The sequence below is a fragment of the Nansenia antarctica genome (assembly GCF_963989245.1).
Source record: "Nansenia antarctica genome assembly, chromosome: 20".
NCBI lineage: Eukaryota > Metazoa > Chordata > Actinopteri > Argentiniformes > Microstomatidae > Nansenia > Nansenia antarctica.
In genome coordinates this window covers 4,182,205-4,198,863 of record NC_137693.1, presented here as the reverse complement: position 1 = coordinate 4,198,863, position 16,659 = coordinate 4,182,205, and the positions used below count along the sequence as shown (strand labels likewise).

At 50.1% G+C, this 16,659-nt stretch overlaps 1 protein-coding gene across 1 annotated transcript in view; it reads right to left on the bottom strand.

Annotated features, from left to right (window-relative positions):
* dchs1b (dachsous cadherin-related 1b) overlaps nucleotides 1-16,659 on the bottom strand; it is a gene marked incomplete at both ends in the record, with an annotated part of 82,113 nt that overhangs the window by 11,370 nt on the left and 54,084 nt on the right. The window contains 11 exons of the mRNA XM_080549779.1: nucleotides 539-778; nucleotides 3,883-3,998; nucleotides 4,578-4,873; nucleotides 5,301-5,741; nucleotides 8,735-8,892; nucleotides 9,514-9,610; nucleotides 9,843-10,030; nucleotides 10,971-12,047; nucleotides 12,757-12,993; nucleotides 13,247-13,478; nucleotides 14,910-15,098. Of these exons, the coding sequence (XP_080405905.1) occupies nucleotides 539-778; nucleotides 3,883-3,998; nucleotides 4,578-4,873; nucleotides 5,301-5,741; nucleotides 8,735-8,892; nucleotides 9,514-9,610; nucleotides 9,843-10,030; nucleotides 10,971-12,047; nucleotides 12,757-12,993; nucleotides 13,247-13,478; nucleotides 14,910-15,098 (3,271 nt within the window). The remainder of the gene's footprint in view (nucleotides 1-538; nucleotides 779-3,882; nucleotides 3,999-4,577; nucleotides 4,874-5,300; nucleotides 5,742-8,734; nucleotides 8,893-9,513; nucleotides 9,611-9,842; nucleotides 10,031-10,970; nucleotides 12,048-12,756; nucleotides 12,994-13,246; nucleotides 13,479-14,909; nucleotides 15,099-16,659) is intronic.

Sequence of the window (16,659 nt, the reverse complement as noted above, 5' to 3'; positions counted from 1 at the left end):
CATCTTCATTAGAAGGTCTGTGGTGTTTGTTGTGTAATGAATTGGCAGCACCCTCATTATTTCTCCCTCTCTTTCCCTCCCTCCATTGTTCATTTTCCTCTCTCTCCCTCTCACACACGCATACATACACACGCTCTAAAACTCTCCCTCTCTCTCTTCCTCCCTCTCTTTATCTCTCTCTCTCTCTCTCTCTCTGGCAGTGTGCCGCCGTGTGGCGTGCTAGCTACGATGGTTCTGGCACCTTCACCTGTTTACTCCGCTAATTACTCTGAAGAGAGGGCTTTACGTCGCATGCGACCCTGACTCGAGACTTCCATCGGACCGGGGCCAATCAGAAACAAATGCCGGCCTCCTGTCTAAAGCCCTGTGAAACGAACAGTGTGACGCTGCCAGACCTCACAGTAAGAAAACCAACACAACGTCTAGTCTGTTGTTTGCGTGTTTCAAAAAACACAACCAGCGATACCTAGACACGGCCGTGTGTCCGGTACGCCCTACGAACACTCGTCGTGTCGATTAGAAGACCCGTGAAACTCACCTTGGTCGCGGTCGGCGGCGCTGACCGTGAGCACGGAGGTCCCCGGGGCCTGGTTCTCCGTCACCTGAGCCTCGAACTCGGCCGCCTGGAAGAGCGGCACCTCGTCGTTGACGTCGATCACCTGCACGCACAGCACCTGGGAGGTGGAGAGCTGGGGAACCCCGTGGTCCTCCGCCACCACGGTCAGGTTGAAGATTTCCTGTTCCTCGCGGTCCAGGGCTTTGAGGATGGAGAGGGAGCCTGGAGAGGAGGAGGGAAGAGGTGAGAGGAGGTGAGGCGAGTGGAAAAAGGGGAGAGGAGAGGAAATGAGAGGTGAAAGGAGAGGAGGGGAGAGAAGAGGAGAGGGGAGGGGGGGAGAGAAGAGAAGGTGAGGAGAGGAAATGAAAGGTAAAAGGAGAGGAGGGGAGAGAAGAGGAGAGGGGAGGGGAGGGGAGGAGAGGAGAGAAGGTGAGGAGAGGAAATGAGAGGTAAAAGGAGAGGAGGGGAGAGGGGAGTGGAGGGGAGGAGGAGAGAAGGTGAGGAGAGGAGAGGAGAAGATGCGAGGAGGAGAGGAAAATGTTTTCTCTCTCTCTCTCTCTCTCTCTGTGGCATAACACGCAGAGTTGACTGAGGGCTTCTATAATTCTGCTCGTCACTGGTTCTGATTAGTAAAAGCCTATAAAAAGAACTGTGCTGCCTCACTTTAAAAATAAACACAATCAATGCTTCCTGCTACGTCCTGACTGTGAAAAGAACACTTCTATAGAACACTATACGGCACGAGAGGAACAGGAAAGACATTGTTCCAGGAGCGCACGACTTTCCACACTGTCGTGTCTTGCACAACAAGGAAACCGCCGTGCATGCTCCTAAGAAAACAAGGAAGTAGAGTGTGTGTGTGTGTGCGCACTGCGCATGGGGGCTGAGAAGGGAGTGAGCGTGTGTGTGTGCGTGTGTGTGCGCGTGCGTGTGTGCGTGTGCGCGCGCGCGTGTGTGCGTATGTGTGCGTGTGTGTGCATGTGTGTGTATGCATGCATTTGTGTGTGTGTGTGTGCATGTGCGCGTGTGTATGCGTGTGCGTGTGCATAGTGCGGTGTTGAGGTCAGAGTCATATTCATATGAACATGTAGTTTTGTCTACCTGAAGGACGGCGGTATTTACACGCCGGCCGGGCCTGTAAAACCTAAACCATTACAGCCTAACGCTTTATGAGAGTTTTCCACAATAAGAGAGAGAGTAGAGTAGTAAACTCGCTCCCAACTATCGAGTGTTGTGCCCTTTACATGGCTAGGGATGTGCTGAACACAGGACCCACGCCCACGTTAAAAATATATACTGTACTGTTGACATACTACTGTACTATGAAGACGCACAGGCAGGCCTGCCAATACATACAAGAAGATACTGTGCTGTGTAAGTGTACGCGCACCCAGACACACACACACACACACACTGTACACACACACACTGTACACACACACTGTACACACACACACACTGTACACACACACACATACACACACACACACACTGTACACACACACATACACACCACTGTACACACACACACACACACACACACTGTACACACACTGTACACACACAAACCCATCACTCTAATTGGCACAACTGAACAGTGATGCCAACCCCAATCAACCCTCTACTTAGATCCGTTCAGTGAAACTTGTTTTTCCTTCTCCTTCTCCTACCATCTCCTCTCCTCAACATGGCGTGTAGCCCTTCAATCTGTTTGGCATTAGGCTGCATGGTGGGACAGGATTGTGTGTTTCCATGTCGAGCAAGCTAATACCATCTGTGAGGGAGACCTCAGCACCAGAGGCGCTGGCCCTAGCAACGTTCCTACCTTCCTATTTCTACACCCCTGTCATCACCCTAACGACGGGATGGGTCAGCCAAGGTGAGTTTACCCTGGGTGTGATTTGTGTGTATGGGTGTGTATGTGTGTGTTTGTGTGTGTGTGTGTGTGTGTTTGTGTGTGTGCATGCTTGAGTGTGTGTGTGTGTGTGTGTGTGTGTGTGTGTGTGTTTGCGTGTGTGCATGCTTAAGTGTGTGTGTGAGTGTGTGTGTGTGTGTGTGTGTGTGTGTGTGTGTGTGTGTGTGTGTGTGTACAGTGTGTGTGTGTGTGTACCCAACAACCTCAGCTGGCTGAGCCGACACGTGTTGTGCCTGCGAGAGGCTGTGCTGTTGTAATTTATGATTCCCCGAGCTCGCCAAACACACATCCGCCATGCATACTTTACTGTACAGCTAAGGTGCTGATGTTTCTTAGAAGCTTACTGTGCTGTTTCTGTTCCCTCTAATGCGGTCAGCCCTCCTTCTCTCATATATTATATTATATAATATTATTGGAAACCCAGACAACCGGTCTTTAACGTGACTAATACGACTGCCTGGTCTGTATCAGTGTGTTGTTGATGTTCACTATCAGCCACAGTAGCGGTGCTAGTAGCTCCATCTATGACTCACCAACTCAAGTAATTGATGGGTCTTTTACAACAGGAGCTCTGGAACCTACTGTACTATCAATATCAGTGTCTGTCTGTGTTTACCATCCTTTTCTTACACTCCAAACACAGACTACTCCCCTGTGTCTGGTCAGTATCTGCGCCTGGTTAATACTAACTGCGCTGCTCATCCCATACATACTCGAAGCTAGCTGACAATGCCCGCTGCTGTGCTAACTGCTAAGCTAAGTGGCTAACCGCCACCAAGCCTGTGAGACAGACCAGAAGTGGAATATCAGCCCTTGTTAATTCACGAGGCACTTGACAGTAATGGAGTAAAAAAAGGGTCTTTCTCCATCTGGAAGGGCCATTAACTGTCTGTCTCATGGTTTCTTAATGCCATCGGCAGTGGAGAGTCATACTGGGCTACATTACACAGCTTTGATGACTGAGAAATTACATGTTAATATACACATAACATATCAAAGCGGAGCCGCGTCCCCAGCCCAAATAAAACCAAGTTCCCATGAACAAATCCGTCGTAAGAAGAACACCAGAGTGTTAGTCAAGTGAAATATTGCTTTTAGCCATTGAAAGATCATAATATATAGTAAATTAGTGAAGGGTTATGATGAGTGTTTTAGCAGTCAAGGGCCCAGCAGGCAAGGAATCTGAAGTGGGGAGTAAGTAATGGCTTTCTGGAAAACTTGTGGTGATTCAAGCGTCTATGGGTGGGATGATGATTAAGTATCAATCATGTTACCCCTATAGAATATCCCTTCATGTTTAATGTTTAAGCTCCCACTGTGTTAAATCAATCAAGGCAAAAAAAATCACAAAAAACAGAGCGTTGTCATGTTCCTGGTTTTAGGGTTAGGGGGTTGGAGTGGAAGGTCTTACCGGTGTTGGGATTGAGACTGAAGCGGCCCGCGCTGTTCCCCGACTGGATCTTGTACGACACGCGTCCGTTGTCTCCTTCGTCCTCGTCGCGAGCCATCACGTACACGACCACAAACCTGTCAACGAGTAACGACAACAACACACCCAGAACAGTCAGCCTCCACCTCTGGATACCCTCACTGGGAAATGAACTTTCTGCAATTGGTGCTGTTCAAGTGTCATCTAGTAGTACTGTTCCTAGACTGACATGTCAGCTGACTAACAGAGACACCTTTCAACTTTTACATGTAAGTCGTATGAGGGAGTGTTTTCTTTTCGAGTCGTGGATACATAGTAACAGACCGGAGAATTGAATAGTATTTCTAGGAGATACACGTACATACTCACCCTCACTCTCCACTTTTTATATCCCACCCCAAAACCTACCTGTTCTCCGATGCATACAACCTTCCCTACCCCTAACCATCTCCCCTAACCCTGCCACCCCCCTCCCCCCTGGACATTGCTGTGTTAATTGTTCCCTATTCGTTAACTCTAAGTGTTCATGTTATCTGTTGCTTGTTGTTTCTGTGTTTTCTGTCTTTCCCATACAGTCAGCGTCTTTGAGCTCCGGAAAAGCCGAAAAAAATAATTGTATATAAATACAATTAATTATTATTATTATTATTATTATACAACGCGGCCGCATCCCTCACCCTACAGGCTGGTCCTCCATGACGCTGACGGCCGAGGGCGAGCTGAAGACCGGAGCGTTGTCGTTCTCGTCCGTCACGAACACCCGGGCCGTCACTGACCCCCACCGCCGCAGGGCCGGGTCCACCGCCTGGTCTGTGGCCCTCACCACCAGGAAGAGGGAGGGCGTGGTCTCGTGGTCTAACCTCTGACCCAGGGTCAGGACGCCGGTGGAGGGGTCGATGGTCAGGAGGTCCAGGGTGTCGGGCCAGCGGTGCTGGATGGAGTAGACCACCTCGTTGTTGGGTCCACTGCCGTCCTGAGGGACAGAGGAACATCTGAATAAGTACTGATACGACAGGCCGTGCCTATTTTACCCACTATAAGAGCCGCCTCGTGGGTCAAATGACCATAGTATTTCCAATGGAAAGCTGCTATTTACACACAACGACCACTAGTTGGTCGTCTTGTAAATTACCCTGCCTCCTACACAGAAAAACTGCTAAATAGCTTTATATTAGCTTATCCCGATGTGATTTTGAAAATGTAAGGATACTGGGTGGTAGAACGCACATATTTTAGGAAAAGTCATGAAAGGAGGGTCCTGAAATCTGATCGAGTGCAAAGATATAGCTATGATATGGCTGTTCGAGTGTGAAATACAGCAAGAGCACTGAATACCACCTCTAACATGGAGACCTCAGCCTGCTGTACAGTGTGACACTGTGGAGCTCTTCTGTCCCTACCTTGTCAGAGGCCTGGAAGGTGAAGATGGAGGATCCAGGCTCCGTGTTCTCCGGTATCACTATGGTAACAGGGTCTTCGGTGAACTGGGGGGCGTGGTCGTTGCTATCCTGCACGTAGATCCCCAGGTGCACCATGTGGCTGCTGGGATACGCCCGGGAGAAATCGGACACCTCGACGTGGAGCGTATACCTCGCCCCCTCCTCGTAGTCCAGCTCCCGCACCAGATACACCTCGCCCGTTAACCGGTCCACCATGAACGTCCCCTCCCGGTCCGTCCCGCCCACCACCAGGTAGGTCACCTGGCCGTCCAATAAGACGGGTTCGCGGTGGTCATGCGGGCGAACGGAGCCGATGACGGAGCCTGGGGCGGCCCCCTCCACGGTGTTGAGGGTCATGAAGAGGGTGTTTGGCTTGGGGGTGGACTTGGAGGAGCTGAGGACCTAGAGGGCGGAGAGAGAGACGAGAGTGTTTCTGGTCAGAGAGAGGTAACGGATTCGAATTTCGTTCAAATTCCCAAAAAACATCAGCGATGCGCCTCTGAATCATCGTAGGGCTGGAACAAGGGGTGCCAGTCTGTTTCTGTTTTTGTCAAACAACGCCAGCGATATATCAACAACAGTCAGGCATCCTAGGCTGGCTCGGAAAAACCTCAGTAAAGGGGAAAAAAAAAGTTCAAAGTAAAAGAGAGGTCAGAGACACATGGTCAGGGGGAAACCTCCCGGTGTTTCGGCATCAGCAGTAGGTACAGTGCCCTCTATTGTGCATGAACACAAAAGCAAAACATATTCCATACAGTTTCAAAGTCACTGACATAGTCAGTGTAGTACTTGGCATCCTGGGAACCCCTCTCATGTGATCGAAACAAAACAACGCTGGGAGCACCGAAAAAAAAAAGAGGAAAAAAAAGAGTGTTTAAATATTCCATTTCCAAAAAATGCCCCCGCAATTATTGGGTCCACACGCTATCCCGGTCCAGTCACTTTGATGGGGCTGCGCTGGAACGCGACACACAGATGGGAAGCAAATGTGGGTTTAGGAGCCTTTGACACTCTGAACAATAGCCTAGGGATTGGCGTTCCGCTCCAGAACTAACAGATCAAAGAGCAACCAAAGACAGCAAACACAAACAATGTCAACACCCACTCATACACCACACGCACGCACACATGCATGCCCACGTATATATACACAGACACACACAGACACACACCACCCCCTCAATCCCGCCCTCTCCCAGTCAGATGTTTTACAGCATGCTGGTGATATTACTACATATTTGCTGTGATGACTCTGTTAAACATGAATGGGAGGCATAAAGATCAGAGGGGGAGGAAGGGTTGGGACAATTAGCACGAGGGTCCAGCCCGAGACAGACACGCAAGGCAGCAGCGCTCGTATTGACAGACTGACGGGAGCTTGACGCGGGCCTGGAACCACTGATTTGGAGCAGATTCTCCATCCCCCATCCACTTCTACTGTATCTATAGTACTGCCTCAAGACACATTCGTTTCATTTTGTGTACTACAGTGAGGTAAAAAAAAAATGTGCGATGTCTCACAGCGTTCCTGTATACTCAAAATCGTTCACCCTGTGTCTGCTATTACCCACAGGTATGTGAAATATTATCTCAAAATCATTATCTGGAAATGTTATCTGCCTGTGTGTGTGTGTGTGTGTGTGTGTGTGTGTGTATGTGTGTGTGTATGTGTGTGTGTATCATGTGCCTGCTACCGTACAGTGGTGTATTCCATCTCTCTGCGTGATCACAGAGATTCTACACAGCTGGCCCTCATCATAGCCCATCTGGGAACATTTGATTCCAAGGTGCCTGTTTCCCCCCAGTCTAATCTCAGCGTCGCACAACCAAGGAGCGGGGGGGGGGGGGGAAGCTGAGGCGAGGCACTCTGCCTGCAATTAGCATCCTGCTCTTTTCCAAAATCACATCACGAACAACATCAAATACAGCGTTACACTGGTGGAAATATACTGTTCTCTAGCGAAGGCTTCTGTAGCTTTTTTCTGTCGGTGGACTCACTGACGCTGGGTGTTTATCCATAGGAAAAACCCGACTGTAGAGGGACCCGAACGAGAACTCAGGCCGGACCTGTTCTCATGCTGCTCGGGGTCTCTCACCTTGGGTTTAGGTTACGCAACGCACCTCGACAACCGCTGGATTTGAGAAATGTTTTTGTTTTTATAGGCAGAGATTCAGCGCTCTCTCTCTCTCTCTCTCCCTCCCTCCCTCCCTCCCTCTCTCTCTCTCTCTCTCTCTCCCTCCCTCCCTCTCTCTCTCCCATTCTCTCCCATTCTCTCCCTCCCTCCCTCTCTCCCCCTCCCTCTCCCTCTCTCCCCCCCCTCTCCCTCTCCCTCTCCCTCCCTCCCTCTCTCTCTCCCATTCTCTCTCTCTCTCGCTCCCTCTCTCCCCCTCCCTCTTCCTCTCTCCCTCCCCCTCTCCCTCTCCCCCTCCCCCTCCCTCCCTCTCTCCCCCTCTCTCCCTCCCTCCCTCCCTCCCTCCCTCCCTCGGATTGGCAGAAACCTGGATGGACTTGGAGAAATGACTGGAACACTTAAAGCCTAACTGCTGCAGGTCCGGTTACCTGGCTTGGCTGGCCTGTCTGGGTTCGTGGTGAGCAGGGAGTCTCACCTGTAAGGAGCACTAACGGTCTGGAGGTATGAGGGATTGAACGTATGACTCTCTGCCATTACCAATAGGTTTGACTTGGTAGACGGGGTTAGGTTACCTGATGTAGTTAAAGGGTCTGGTCAATACAGCACTTCTATAGAGGAAGTCGGGAACCTTCGCAGAGGTGGTGCGTGTGTGTGTGTGTGTGTGTATGTGTGTATGTGCCTGTGTGTGTGTGTGTGTGTGTGTGTGTGTATGTGTGTATGTGCCTGTGTGTGTGTGTGTGTGTGTGTGTGTGTGTGTGTCGTGAGTTCATATCCCACCTGGGAACACCACCATGTGTGTGCCCTTGGGTAAGACACTTAGCCCTAAATTACTCCAGGGAGACTGTCTCTGTAATCCGTAATTGGAAGTCACTTTGGATAAAAGCATCTGCTAAACGGTAAAAATGTAAGTACAAATAAAGCGTGTGTGTGTGTTGATTACTAAATGTTTTTATGTGTTTTTTGGTAAAATTATGATTTTTAGATAAATTACAGGAAAAAAGTGCTGGTTCTTATCATAGACATAGGTTCTAAGCCTCAAAGGCTATAACCTACCTCATTTATAAAAAATGGTGTGATTTGGGAATTTCTTTAAATCCATTTAATCGATTAATCATCAGAATAGTCAACAGAATACTGGATCACCACAATATTGGATAGTTGCAGCCCTAAATGATAAATGATAGTGTACCTGGATGCGTAGCCCTAAATAAACCCTAACAGTGTACCTGGATGCGTAGCCCTAAATAAACCCTAACAGTGTACCTGGATGCGTAGCTGGCAGGTGGAGCTGAGGCCTGGTGCTCCGTGGTCAGAGGCGGTCACAGTAAAGGTGTACTCCGCTCTCTCTGTCTGCCTCAGGTGGGAGGAGGAGCGCAGCTCGCCAGTGGTCGGGTTCATAGAGAAACGCTCAGCTCTGGCACCTTCACACAACAACAACAACAACAACAACAACAACAACAACAACAGAGGACATAGTTAGAGATATGTTGTAATGAGTCAGGGTAAAATCACATTATGACATAATTTAGCACTATCAGAGCCACGGGTGGGGACATCTGACCAAGTGAGTAAAAGAAAATGTATACCTTTGCACTCAATACAATTTCAGGACCCTTATTTCATTACGTTTCCTAGATATGTGCGTTCTACCACCCAGTGTCCTTACATTTTCAAAATCACATCAGGATAAGCTAGTATGAAGCTATTTTGCAGTTTTTCTGTGTAGGAGGCAGGCTAATTTAGAAGCGCCACATAGTGACCTGTGTGTGTCAATAACAGATTCTCATTCTAAAGACGATGGTCATGTGACCACCGAGAGGGCACTAAAAGTAGGTGAACATGGCGCGGCTGTTCTAGTGTTAATAGGATTCCTATTAGGAACCCCCTCCACTTGGGGAATCAATGAAGTCCATTCATTCATGTATTGTCTTGGTGTGTTCGTTCATGTATTGTCTTGGTGTGTTCGTTCATGTATTGTCTTGGTGTGTTCGTTCATGTATTGTCTTGGTGTGCGGGGGGTGTTGGGTTAGGACAAGGCCCACCTGATAGGGAGTAGTAGATGGTGCCGTTCTCCCCCTCGTCTGGGTCTTTGGCGGTCACTGTCCCAAGAACGGAACCAGAGGGCAGTCCCTCCATCACCTGCAGGAGAAAGGCGATATTATACAGTCTATTTGTTTACCTCCTCCTCCTCCTCCTCCTCCTTCGCCTTCTCCTCCTCCTTCTCCTTCTCTCCCATATAACACATGACATTATGCCCTCTATATTGCTCCTGGACCAATCTCTCAATACTACCATCTCCCCCCATCTATCCTCTCCCAAGCTACTTCTCCCTCCCCACCTCCCCACCTCCCCATCTCCCTAGCCCCCTCACCTGTATCAGCATCTCCCTGTCAGACTGGGTGTGGCTGAAGCTGGGGGCGTTGTCGTTTTCATCCAGTACGGTGATGTGGGCGGTGCCGGTAGCGGTGCGAGGGGGCGTGCCTCCGTCCTGCACCACCACACCCAGCTGGTAGCTGGACTGCTGCTCTCTGTCCAGGTTCACGCGAGTACTGACCTCACCTGGAGAGAGAGAGAGACAGGGTGGACAGATAGGGTAGAGGGAGAGAAAGGGACATCGTTTTTATTAAAACAGACTGGACTAATGACTATGCAATTAGTAGGGTAGAGGTAGAGAAAGGGAAGATTTATTAAAACAGACTGGACTCGAGTTGTAAATCAGGGGGGATGGTGGATTTTATCATATGGGGACAATTTTAGCATCCCCACAGTGTCAGTGACGTCAGTGTCAGTGACTTGGTAAAAATGTCATTGCATGTGTGCGTGCCCCCCCCCTCGCCCACAGTATTTTACTCAATATGCACAAAACTAAATGTTGAAATAGCAGTAATACCACGTTCATTGATAAAATGACATAAGGGATAGAAAGGGGGGATGGCAGTTTTAGAAGGGGGATGATTTTGACCGTTTTCTTTTCAATGACTATGCAATTTATGACTATTACAAGGTAGTTGTTATATTTCTGTGTAGCAACATGTTGACACAATATAGTAATTACATTGTTATTACACAAGTAAAGGAAGAATCAGAAAGAAAAAGGAACATTAAAGAAGTGATTAAACAGGACTTAATTCCATCCTATACAGTAGTTCTAAAGTCGTGTTCATGAGGTAAAAAAAACGAGTGTGGTGTGGGGATTCCAATGAGCCCAAGCCGCAGGCATGCGAGCCAAGCTACCAATCAAAAGTGGATGCCGAAAGCGCTACAAAATATCGGCTAAGATCCCACAGCATCTCTTTCCATGAGTTCCCCGAGTCCCACTTTCCATGTCTAGTGTGAACAGAACCCCTGTTCGTGTCTGTCTGTCATTTCCGTCTCTGTCCGTGTCTGTTTTAGTCCTCGCACTTTATTTATCGTTACGCACCACCAGACCAAAGCAAATTCCTTGTATGCGGAAAAACCTATTTGGCGGATAAATCTGGTTTACGATTCCGACGCTTACCGGTCTGAGAGTTGATCTGGAAGTGCCGGTCCGTGTGCAGGAGTCTGTAGGTGAGCCGAGCGTTGAGTCCCGCGTCCCGGTCCGTAGCGGACACCCTGCCGAAGCCTGTCCCGGCCAGCAGGTTCTCCCTGACGGCCAGGAACACCCTCTCCTGACTCAGCCTGGGGGAGTTGTCGTTCTCGTCCGTGACGGACACCCTGACCGTGGCGCTGCCCGTCCTGCCCACCCCGCCCTGGCCCGACGTGGCCAGCACCGTCAGCAGGTACATGTCCTTGGCCTCCCGGTCCAGAGAGCTGCGGACGAACAGCCAGCCGCTGTCGGGGGCGACCCCGAACCCTGCCGCGTCGCCGTCGGGACGCAGCCGGTATGAGACCCGGGAGGCGGAGGAGGAGGAGCCGCCGTTCCCGTTCCCGTTCCCGTTCCCGGCTGCGGCCTCTCTGTTGAGAGCGCGGACCTGTAGGAAGCGCGTGTTGAGCGCTGTGTTCTCCCGCAGCTCCACGCGGTAGGTGAGCGTGTCGAAGGCGGGCCCCTGCGCGTCCTGGGCCTGGACGTGCACCATCAGCGTGAAGGTGGAGCTGAGCTGGGGAGCCCCGCCGTCCTTGGCCACCACCTGGAGGTCGTAGCGGGGGACGCTCTCGTAGGACAGAGCCCCGATCAGACGCACCTCCCCGCTGCCCCGGTCCACCCCGAACATCCTCTGACCGCCGCCGCCCGCCGCCCCCCCCGGGGACACCAGGTCGAAGCTCAGCTGGCCGTTGGGGCCCGAGTCGCGGTCGGTGGCCCGGACGTGGTAGACGACCGTCCCCATCTTGGTGACCTCGGGGAGGATGAGGGACTCCGAGGAGGAGGGGAGGAAGGAGGGGGCGTTGTCGTTGACGTCGGAGATGGTGATGCGTACGCGGGTGGTCCCGTAGGCGGGGGGCGAGCCGCAGCGGGCCTGCACCTCCAGGTCCAGACTGGAGCGGGTCTCGTGGTCCAGAGGGAGAGCGGTGCGTATGGCTCCGGTACCGGAGTCGACGGTGAAATAACTATCTGGGTCACCAGACGAGATGGAGTAGAAAATGTCCTTAGAGATACCTAGAGAGAGAGAAAGAGAGAGAGAGGGACGAAGGAAGGGAGGGAAGGAGAGAGGGAAGTGAGAGCGGGGCGACAGAGAAAGGCGAGGAGAAGAGAGAGAGAGGTAGAATTTAAGTAGGACGCCTCCCAAATGTATTTTCAAGAGTAGTGAGGAGGCTGGACTCTCTGGCTGAAGTAGTTATCATCGAGATAGAGAGACGAGGGCACTCCAGTCCACTGTACTCCTACTCAAAAATCCTTTCCCAAATCATTCATCATAGCAATTAATACCTGGAAAAAAATAAACTGTCTGCCCTGAGTCAAAATAATCTACTGTGAGCCACAGCGAGTGAGGAGGGATTGGTGATTGATGTGATCTCCTAATGGAGTGTATACTCCAGCTGCTCGTCTGTTTGCACAACTGGAGCAGTGAGACTTGAGGATAAGGTATTATACACTACACCAAGACTGTATAAACACACCTCATACTAATAGTATGCTTGCCAGTTATGAGTGTCGAGCTCGAGTACAGTTCTACACAGGTAAATCAATTATAATATGACTTTTAAAATGACTGACAATTCTGGAATTCGATGGAATGTACATCTATGCTAGAGAGGCCATCGAAACAGATCTATACCAGACTTTCGCACCTACTACAATAACTATGTCTTTTTTTGTTGTTGTTTACACTCGAAATGAAGTTCGATTCCAGTTTGGACGTGCTCACCTGTCTTGCTGGCAGCGCGGACCACCCCCACCTCCGTGCCCCTCAGCACGTCCTCGGACACGGTGAAGAAGTACTGAGCCTGCTCGTACACGGGGGGCGCCACCGAGCCCCCCACCACACTCACGTTCACCCGGGCGTTCACTGGGGCTGTCAGACCGCCGCCGTCCTGAGCCGAGATCACCATGGATACCATGGTGTTGGCTTTACCGTGCAGGGAACGGGACAGGGAGATCACACCTGAAGAGACAACAGAGGGAGAGAGTTCAAAGTTCCACTTCCAGGAACAAAAAAAGCATTATAAAGAAGGTTCTGGATGGACAGGTAGAGGATCATCTAGAGTATCCAAACGTCATGTGACTTGCACCCCTTGGCACAACACAAACAAACCCTCTCTCTCTTTCTCTCCTGACACACACTAAAACACACACACAGACACACAGACACACACACACACACACACACACACACACGCACGCACGCAAACACACACCTGTGTCCTTGTTGAGGGTGAAGAAGGCGGAGCCTCCGCCGTGCACCGTGCGATAGGTCACCCGGCCGTTATCCCCGGCGTCGGGGTCGTTGGCCGTCACCTTGACGACAGAGGTCCCGGGGGCGCTGTGCGTGCTGAGGCTGACCGTGTACAGGACGGGGTAGAAGGAGGGCCGGTTGTCGTTGATGTCCACCAGGGAGACCCTCACACGGGCCACGGAGCTCAGACCACCCTGAGGAGAGCAGGGACACCACCAGGAGCGATTAGAACAAAGTAGAGAGGGACAGGGGGACAGGGGGACATGGGAGAGAACACACACTGCACCCTTGTTGGGACGTTCTCTACGACTTTCGACCTTTTTTTAATCCTTCTTCTTCAATATCAGAATAGTACGCTAACCGTAATTCTTCAATTTGTGAATATCCTTAGTAAATTGTACTGTATAATATTCTATTAGAAGAAAGATATTAGAGCTCTCTGTTCATCAAGCATGAAATAGGCTGGGACGAGGCGGGTTGTGTGACTGCCCAACAGCTCAAGTGTGGCACCATATTGAAATATTACCACAATCTGTTTTCCTACTCTCCATATTTTCCATACACACAATCTTTCTCTCTCTCTCTCTCTCTCTCTACTCACTCCCTCTCTCTCTCTCTCTCTCTCTCTCTCTCTCTCTCTCTACTCACTCCCTCCCTCTCTCTCTCACCCTCTTTCTCTCTGATTGCTTTAACATGCCCGCTTCCCTTTTCTACTCTTTCTCTCTCTCTCTCCCTCTTTCAACCACTCTTTTGGCAGGGAGGAGGACAGGATGCTGTCCTATTAAGGATGTTTGGTCTCTGGTTTGGAGTTTTATGTGATGGTACAGGTCTGTGGTCGTCAGCTAGACTGCTCCGTAGTCCAGGAGCCGAGTGGAACGTCTCCGGCGAACTTGGCTGTGTGTGTGTGTATCTTCACGGCTGTGTGTCTGTATCTGGTCAGCGTGGACATCTGAAGAGATTACGATCGGCTACGGTACGATGTCAGATTACGATCAGATACAGTATGATGTCAGATTACGATCAGATACAGTACCATGTCAGTGATCAGCTACAGTACCATGTCAGTGATCAGATACAGTACCATGTCAGTGATCAGCTACAGTACCATGTCAGTGATCAGCTACAGTACCATGTCAGTGATCAGATACAGTACCATGTCAGTGATCAGCTCCAGTACCATGTCAGTGATCAGCTACAGTACCATGTCAGTGATCATACAGTACCATGTCAGTGATCAGCTACAGTACCATGTCAGTGATCAGCTACAGTACCATGTCAGTGATCAGCTACAGTACCATGTCAGTGCAATCTAGAGGGCCGTGCAGCTGGTGCAACAATCAGATCGTAAATAATCCAAATCTTTAGAGGGATGTAAAAATCTTAGCCGGCCAATTAAAAAAGGTCAGCAGAAAGCAGTTGGACTGAGTCTCTTCACGACAGTTTACAGTCAACATCTGATTTGGTTTGGTCTCTTAAAGAGGCTGTGGTTAGGGTTTTAGTGTGATGGTTTTAGAGTGTCAGGCTGTCATCGTAAAATGAGATTATTGGCTTCCTTAATGAACTAGATCAGATTCTTATGCTCAATTGATTGGATGAAGGACTCCTAAATGAAGTCTTGGCCTTACCCCGTCGGTGGCAGTGACAGTGAGGTCATAGCTGTCCGCCCCCTGGTCCCGGTCCAGAGCTGAGCTGGTGCAGAGCTGGCCCCTCTCCTTGTCCATGGTGAACTGGGTCGGCGGGGTACTGCCAGAGGCTGAGCCCAGAGAATAGGACACCGTCCCGAAAGAACCACGGTCCTCGTCAGTGGCCGTGACCTGAGGAGATAGGAGAAAGATACAGAACGTCAGAGGATGATTACCCACTACCATGTCCTCCACAAACAGGTCTCAGTCAACGCCACACGGGGACATCTTCAAACTGCATAAGGAAGGAACATTAATCGACTGTATAAATGGTGAAAACCCACATCAGCAGTAATGTGATTTTCAAGCAGTTTTTTGCTTGCAAGCAGTGTTTTTCGGTTTCCAAATCCATCTGGTCACACCATAATGATTCCCAGGTCCCGAAAATCCATAAAAAGACAAAACTATCAAATAGCCAATCGGATCAGGGCCTGGGGTCTGCTCTGTGACATCGCTGACTCCTCAGTGGCTCCAGTTTCACGTGCTCAGCAACACCCTCGCCATGCAGTCATCCCGATGCATTCCCCGACGCAAACACTTTCTCTCCTCTCCCTCTCTTGTCTCTGTCTAAACCTAACCTTAACCCTCTGTCCATCTGTCTCACTCTCTCTCTACCCCACACCTTCTCTTCTCTCTTTTTACATTTAAATCAATCTGAGGTTGCATAGAAGCTGCAACAAGGGTACCAGCAATCAGCCACAAGAACAGAGAAACACATCCACAAAAGCACAGCATACATGGAGCTTAGGGTTGGCTGGTGGGGGTCCCACAATGGGATTTAATGTTTGATACCGTTCCTCATTCCATTCAATGCATTCCAGTGAGCCTGTCCTCCGATTTCTACCTCCACCAGCCTCCCCCCTGATATACAGTAGCTAGATGTACCATCCACTGATACTGTGAGAGGGAATGTGAGATACACAGGAACATTCACTGAGAATATTGTATGAATAAAAAGCCTGAACTACGAGTATCTCTGTGGTGAGTTTGAGAGACCGGTACGAAACACAGGACGGGGGTGTTACCATGGATACAAAGGAAGAGCTAATAAGTTGACCTTTAGAGAGACAGACAGGGTGATGAAGGGAGGACCAGGGAGGGGGGAGAAGGAAAAAATATATAAAATAGGAAAATAGGTAGAGGGACGGGGAGAGAAGTGGTGAGAGGATGAGAGAGAGAGGGGGCGGGCAGATTACTGGAGAGGAAAGGAAATGACAGAGGTGTAGGGTAGGGGGAAAGACAAGATGAGAGGAAAGGAGAGGAGAGGGAGGGGATGGGAGAGGAGAGGAGATGAGAAAGGTGTGGACAGGGTTTAAGTTCCTCTGTCTATGGAGTCTGTGGAGGAATGTGTTAATTGGTGTTAGCAGGTCATGTCAAGGTCAGATCCTAACAGGCATTTAGACGCAGATGGGATGTCACAGACCACTGCTCTCTGTGGAGTCTGCTACACACACATACACACACACACAGACACACACAGACACACACACAGACAGACACAGACACAGACACACAGAGACAGAGACACAGACACACAGACACAGACACAGAGACAGAGACAGAGACAGAGACAGAGACAGAGACACAGACACAGACACAGACACAGACACAGACACAGACACAGAGACAGAGACAGAGACATAGACACAGACACAGACGACACAGACACACAGACACAGACACAGACGACACA